Source organism: Filicampus tigris, chromosome 21, assembly GCF_054856515.1.
Source record: "Filicampus tigris isolate MCC_2025a chromosome 21, RoL_Ftig_1.0, whole genome shotgun sequence".
Lineage (NCBI taxonomy): Eukaryota > Metazoa > Chordata > Actinopteri > Syngnathiformes > Syngnathidae > Filicampus > Filicampus tigris.
The window spans coordinates 3,554,775-3,561,228 of NC_141237.1; the positions used below are offsets into that span (position 1 = coordinate 3,554,775).

General features: G+C 45.0%; 2 protein-coding genes across 3 annotated transcripts; both read right to left on the bottom strand.

Annotated features, from left to right (window-relative positions):
• rpl22l1 (ribosomal protein L22-like 1) lies at window positions 1-1,711 on the bottom strand. The gene is made up of 4 exons (XM_086021152.1): window positions 1,548-1,711; window positions 552-665; window positions 292-413; window positions 1-194 (listed from the first exon to the last, which is right to left on the bottom strand). The coding sequence occupies exons 1-4, from the start codon at window positions 1,611-1,613 to the stop codon at window positions 50-52; spliced, it is 447 nt and encodes a 148-aa protein (XP_085877278.1). The 5' UTR covers window positions 1,614-1,711; the 3' UTR covers window positions 1-49.
• A 602-nt stretch (window positions 1,712-2,313) lies between these two features.
• Window positions 2,314-6,282, bottom strand: LOC147127194 (eukaryotic translation initiation factor 5A-1-like). 2 transcript variants are annotated; one of them, XM_086021149.1, is made up of 5 exons: window positions 6,205-6,282; window positions 4,292-4,479; window positions 4,048-4,152; window positions 3,363-3,494; window positions 2,314-3,288 (listed from the first exon to the last, which is right to left on the bottom strand). In XM_086021149.1, exons 2-5 carry the CDS (start codon window positions 4,457-4,459, stop codon window positions 3,223-3,225), a joined length of 471 nt encoding a protein of 156 aa, XP_085877275.1. In that variant the 5' UTR covers window positions 4,460-4,479; window positions 6,205-6,282; the 3' UTR covers window positions 2,314-3,222. The 2 variants fall into 2 exon arrangements, with proteins under 2 accessions (XP_085877275.1, XP_085877277.1); XM_086021151.1 differs by lacking the exon at window positions 6,205-6,282 and adding an exon at window positions 6,135-6,157.
• Window positions 6,283-6,454: the final 172 nt, after the last annotated feature.

The following is a 6,454-nucleotide window of genomic DNA, read 5'->3' on the forward strand; positions in this document are numbered from 1 at the left end:
TTGGGTTCTTTTTTCCAAATTTATTGTCATGCTAAAATATAACAAAAGTCTAGTCTTCTGCTTCAGAGTCTTCGTCATCCTGGCTAATCTGGAAGTAGCGCAACTCGTATGTTTCCTTGTCCGAGGCCACCACTCTCAGCCAATCACGCAGGTTGTTCTTCTTCAGGTACTTCTTCGTCAGGTACTTTAAATACCTGCAAGAGGGGGCAGATGTGGCTTTCAATACCAACACATGACATGCAGGCAATTAGGGGGAAAAAAAAGCTTAACAGTGCCTTCACGTTCTCCCACCTTTTGGAGAACTGTTTCTCAGACGTGACATTGATTTTATTCTTCATGCGGCCGACCGACACCACGTTCCCGAGATTGCCGGTCTTGCCGTTGACCTTAATCTTCTCTTTCAGGAAAGTTTCCTATTGGGCAGAGCACAGTGACACGCTAGGGAAGGGCGCCCTAGTCCACAAGCCCCATTAGCAGCCCGCTTACCAAAGCGCATCTTTCTGGCAATACATGTCTTTTTTTTTTTCTTATTTAAAATTCAGACTGCTTACAAAGTTGGCGGAGTCCATGATGCCATCCTCGACAGGGTGGGTCAAGTCCAGACTGAACTTCCAGCCAGGCCCCTTTTTACTCTTCTTGCCAACAAATTGCTTCTTCTGACGCACCTGGGATGCCACACCGCAGACGTCAGAACAATATAATAATAAAACTCCCCATCTGCTATGTGGTAACATTACCATTTTGTAGTATTGTTATAGCCTGCAATGCATCTTGAAAACGAGTTACTGTACAAGTCAATACAGTATATGCCATGACACATAAGCTATCATTTCCAGAGTGTTATTAGATTTTCAGCATGAAACAATCACAAGTATGGTCATAAAAATATCATTAACTCATTCAGTACCAGACTTTTTCAGACCATCCGTGAAATGACAGTCATTGGGATAGAATGGCAATGACAAGTACAGCAGTGATTTGTTTGGATTCAGCGCACACATTTTAAGTGTGACCTATCTATTGTTGTGCCTTGGTGACATTTTGGTTCCAAGGATCTATGTTGAATAGAGTTGAAACGTTTAATTTAGACAAAAGTAGTACTAAGTCGCCCCTTGACGCTTACGAACAATGTCGGGGTGTGTTTAGGAGTTTCGGTTGGACAAAAATAGTGGTTAAAAGCAATTCTAAACCTTTTACGGTGGACGTCAATCACACGCAGGGTGTGTAATTGTACTCTGCTCTCGGTAAAGTGTAATATGAACATAATATTAAAGTAAACTAGTCTGACGGTGAACTTTTACAACATACGATGAGACAAAGGTTGAATTTTAAACATTTGAAGACTCGCGTAGTCCGCACAAGAAACACGTGCAAGCTAGCGCAGCTAAGCTAGCTTCTTTCGGTGGTTAAAATTAGAGCTTCAGTTCGCACAATTGTAAACCAGCAGCTTTCTATGTCATTAAAAAGATACAATTCGCAGATTTATGGGTAAAATAAAATGCACACAGAGTGGTTAATTTTTTTGGAGTGGAGAAGCAGGGACTTACGGGTGCCATGTTGGACAGAGGAAAGCGGAAAGGAAGATCCGGAAGTGACGCATGAATTGTTGTCATGTCCTTACCAAATATGGTCAATGAAAAAGAAATACATTTTTACAAATAAATATCACGTTCTGATAGCGACTGAGACAGTTTAGATTTTTTCTTGTCCAAACGTATGAGCGCCGCAAAGAGGACGTTTGAATGTGACGTCAGATCCAAAGGTTGACAAACAAACCCACTTTGTGAGCGATCCTGTCAATCATTAACTCCACCGAAGCGTCCGCCCAGGCCAAACTAGAATTGAAGGAAGATGACTCAAAAAATCCACCGTCGACATCAACACGTGTTCTGACTCACTTTTGAGAAGTGAAATGATTCATGAAAACAAATTCAGATTCAAATTAAATGACATTTTCGAATTTTACATAACTCCCATGTTTTGAAACTAGAATTTTGAGAAATTGCAAACAGAAGCAGTGACTTTTTGGCCTCACTAGTAATACTGTCCTACTGGATATAAAATAAATGCTCAGTTATTTCGGCATTTGTTCAAGGTCTTTAAGGAGGAAACTAGATCTTGTTCTATGTTGGACGTTTATTTGGATCAAAATGTATGCCTTGCTGCGCTCTTTGTATTAACGAACTATATTTGAGTTCTGAAGTTTAGTTTCATCATTGTAGACAATAGCAGGCCACTAATAGGGAGGCCCTTTACAGGTGATGTTCCAAGTGCACTTCCATTCCAGCAACAAGACGCACAAAAGCAGACATGTTCGGAGTTGATCCATTTGTTTCAATGTTTTATTTCAGCCATCTCCAGTCAGGTGACAAAGGCCTCGAGTGAACAAAAAGTTTGCGGCCGCCACCCTTCCCAACGCGATTTTGAGTTCCTCAAACAGAAAGCTCACTGCAAAGCGCCTCCCACGTCTGAAGCTCACACTGCATTCAAATTGCGCCTCTTGGATAACAAATAAAAAAAGCACTCTTTTAGTATTGGGAGGATGGCTTTTTTTGGGGGGTGGGGGGTCGTGCACGCGAGCCTCACAGCATTATGAGGGAAGAAAATCACTCACGTGTCTAAGAATGGTGGGAGGATGGGGGGCGGGGGAACTTCCTGGTTTTGGAATTTGTGGTGGTGGGGTGGAGCTTAAGCGGCCAGAGGTGCTCGCCACCGCCAACATCCCGTCAATGGAGATGCTTGACGCTAGAAGGGCGGCCCCAAGCGGATCTAGTATCTACAGAGGCCCCTCGCCTCGCTCTAAAAGATTTCAATCTAAAGAATAGTCCTAAAAAAAAAAAATCAAAAGACAAAAAAAAAAAAAAAAAAAAAAAGATGCAAAAGCTGAATCCCATTGTTGTCATTTCAACATTCAGGAATGTGAGCGACACTGTGAAGGCGAAAATAAGCAGATGCAATGAGCAGCTGATGATTTTTTTTCGTTTGAAGTCGTTTTTATAGAAAGCCGACGCGTTACCAACAAAACGTGAGCGATCGGGCAGCGAGCTGCACCCAAATATTCCCGACGGCGATGAGAAAAAGCCAAATGGGAGGAAATCAAGAAATGACAAAAGAATGATTGAGGTTGTCAGTGAAGGCCGACGCTTTGGTGACAGAAACAATGAGAATGCAAGAGACTGGTTGTGGGCGGTGCTTGTTGCCGGGGCTGCAAAGTCCGTCTCCTTATTTGTTGGCCAGGACCTTGGTAGCCACGGCGCACTCCTCCCCCATGGCGGACATCACGGTGACCTGCGAAGCCAGAGAGACGCGTGAGTGGTCGTGTGATGGGCGGGTGGGGGTGACGCGGCACACGCGCGGCTCACCAGAAACTCGTCGCCCGCCTCAAACTTAGTCTCGATTTCCTTGCCGACTTCGTTGTCGGGAACGCGCAGATCCTCCCGGATGTCGCCGTTGTCAGCCATCAAGCACATGAAGTTGTCGGTGATGTTGAGCAACTGAGACGGAGTTTTAGATGAACAATATGTAAAAACATTTATGAAAAAATTCTAGGCCAGGTCAGTCATGTGCTAGTGCAAAGGAACTGTGATTTGAGCAGTTTCATTCTGACAAAAACAGGGCTTTGCCGCCATCTCGGTCCAAGCAAATATGTTGAAGTGAGTTGCGGAGTTTGCTTGAGACAAATGTAGTGCTTTGCCACCATTTTTGGTCACTGTTGAAGTCAACTGAGAAGTTTCAATTAATTAATTGAATTACAAAAAATGCTTTAACAGCATCTTGGTGTTGCTCGCATCTAATGGCCCCTAACAGGCAATTACTATTTTTTGGGGTGGTCAATTACTTGCACTTTTTTGCAATTCAGTCCTTATTCCCAGTCAATAATCAGGATTCACTGTAAGACATTTTTTTTTGGCTTGGCTGTTCAGCCGAAATGAACAAGGCTAAACTAGTTAGCGTGAAACCACCACGAGTTTGACACCTGTGCTCCAAAGAGTACGACTCAGCGTTCCAAACTCGGGCGAGTGCACGGTGTGGCTTGTGTGGACATACCTGATAGTCTAGCCTCTTGATGGAGGGGACATCCATGTTGTGGGTGGAGGGGCACATGTCTTCATACTTCTTCTGGGTGAAGATGTCGATGCCAGTCAAGTTAACCTGCACGGCAACAGAATTGATATTCAACAAATAAGATCTGTATTTTTTTTTTTTCATGTACACAAATATAGAAACAAAAGGACATGCTGCCGCCAGGGTCAACATCGTCAGACAGGAAATCAGACGTTGCTGGCATCACCTTAGCGTGGCCATGCTTGCCGGTCTTGGAGGTGGACATCTCCACGATCTTGCAGGGACGCCCCTTGAGCACCACAAAGCCGTTCTTGCGCAGGGCCGAGCACTGCATGGGGTACGTGGCCGAGGCGCCGGACTCGACGGTCCCGAAGTCGAGCTCGGGATCTGACATGATGCAATGCTTCTGGGCTGCTGGAACGCAAATTGGCACATCACAAAAACATTGGCGTGTCACAGAAACTCAACAGCAGATCCAAAGTTTAACTAATAAGACTTTTTTTTTTTTTTTAAATAGAAGATGCTTTCACCCCATCAGGGAAATCAAATTGTCATAGCATTAATTACTAGGGTCCGGGTGATATTAGCTCTTATACATTAAGATAATGACATTCTTCCCCCCCCCCCCAAAAAAAACAGGCAATATTTCTCTGTTGTAAAGTTGAATAAATGCTAACAATGGGAAACGTATGGTAAAAACAGTCAACTGTGCTGTTGAAAAAAAAAAATTTTTTTTTTTTAATTAATTTTATTATGCCAAATATCAGAATAGGCACCAAAAAGTCCATTTTGGTACTTGCCTCAATATTTACTTGTGCAAGTAATAGAAACCAAGTGCAGCATTGGGGAGAAAAATCTACCAAAAAAGCCGAATGACCTTAACTTTCATTTTATTTCACTGCTCAAATAAATGTATTTCCTTTTTATGATAACCGCAAGGCGCGTCTGATGATATTAACAAGCAAAATATGTATACCACAAAGTAATAATACTGCTTAGAGGCATTTAAGAAATAATAGCCCTCAATTATTCCCAAACTCTTAATTTACCTGTGAGGTTATTGTCACAGTTTAATGTTTGCATTCTTCAACTTTTAACAAGTGTCATACATGGAGGCTAGACCATTTGCCGGAGAAAAGAGCCACAAGTGCCTAATACGACAACGACATGACGCCGGGATTCACTGAAAGCTTTGACTTAAGCGCCGAACAGAAGAAAAAAAGTGCACACACAAAAAATACTTTTGGTGACAGTGAAACGTGGAGGCGCTGACGACGCGCTCGCGTCAACACGAGGCTTGCCTACTCATTCAACTTAATTTGAAACTCTTGTCTGGAATACTCAGCCGGGAGAAAGTCCATGCTTAGATTAACCGCAGACCACAAAAAAGAAAAAAAAAATCGATACATTTGACAAAGTTGGAAGTTTTAACTGGATGCCAACACATTCTGTTAGCAAATGCTAACTTGTGTTAGCTGGCCTGTGTTTTTCTAATGATCCTTAAATCGTCTCATTGTCGACACATTTCCGAATTCGCACTTTTATCCTGACATTCCTTTTAAATGTCTTGAGTCGGTTCCGGCGGTGTTGTCAAGTGTCAGCAAAGCAACGTGGAAAAGAGCTTCGTGTCGGAATTTAATCTCTGCAAAGGCAAAACACGCGGGGCGCTCGAGTACCGTTATCTGAGTTAGCGACGCCATGCTACCAGCGGCTAGCCGCCTTAGCCGTCCATTCAATTAAGTCGCCATTAAAAACCACAACGGCGCACGCTCCAAATTCCTCCCCGCGGAACCCGTTCCAAGGCCGAGCCGAGCGGGGCGCTTCCCATCGGAGAGACCACCGACGCGAGCGAGGAATCGGGGCCAAAGCGTGGCCGTTAGCCGAGAGGATGACAAGCGACTTGTAGCGGCCGCGCCGCGGCGAGCCGACCTAAGGCCTCGTTGCCGCTAATGCTTTCATTCCAGCCCGGCCGCCCGTGCGACACGACAGCCGCGCAAGCTCTGGAAGCGACAGCTGAGGCCGCCCGGCCGGCGCCCAGCTCCGTTTGCTCGCTCCCTGCCCGCCATCACCTGCGCCGTGGACCGTTATTTCCCTTCTTTTCCCCCCTCGAGGCACAAACACGCGCCATGCCACACTTACCTTCCAAGGAAAAGAGGAGCGAAAGTGCGCATGCGCGTCTAACTTACTGCAGCACCCGTAAGAGGGGGAGGGGGTGGGCGAGGCAGGGGGAGGGGCTGTTTATGTGCCCACGTCGGGTTGCCAGGCTGCAGCCCCACATGGCAACCCACCGCAACCGCATTCAAATACAACGTTGACTTTTGTTTTGTTTTTACGCCTCTATTAAGCCATCGTGCTTCTAAACACTTGCTTCGCTTAATAAATGCACCTG

Bases quoted from the DNA above. Each gene is read 5' to 3' on its own strand.
- LOC147127194 (XM_086021149.1), bottom strand. From the start codon at position 4,459: ATGTCAGATCCCGAGCTCGACTTCGGGACCGTCGAGTCCGGCGCCTCG. The intron at 4,153-4,291 runs GTGATGCCAGCA...GTTGCCGTGCAG, and splicing joins GCAAGCATGGCCACGCTAAG to GTTAACTTGACTGGCATCGA. The intron at 3,289-3,362 runs GTGAGCCGCGCG...CTGGCTTCGCAG, and splicing joins AGGCGGGCGACGAGTTTCTG to GTCACCGTGATGTCCGCCAT.
- rpl22l1 (XM_086021152.1), bottom strand. From the start codon at position 1,613: ATGACAACAATTCATGCGTCACTTCCGGATCTTCCTTTCCGCTTTCCT. The intron at 666-1,547 runs GTAAGTCCCTGC...GTGGCATCCCAG, and splicing joins CTCTGTCCAACATGGCACCC to GTGCGTCAGAAGAAGCAATT. The intron at 195-291 runs GTGGGAGAACGT...CCCCTCTTGCAG, and splicing joins GAGAAACAGTTCTCCAAAAG to GTATTTAAAGTACCTGACGA.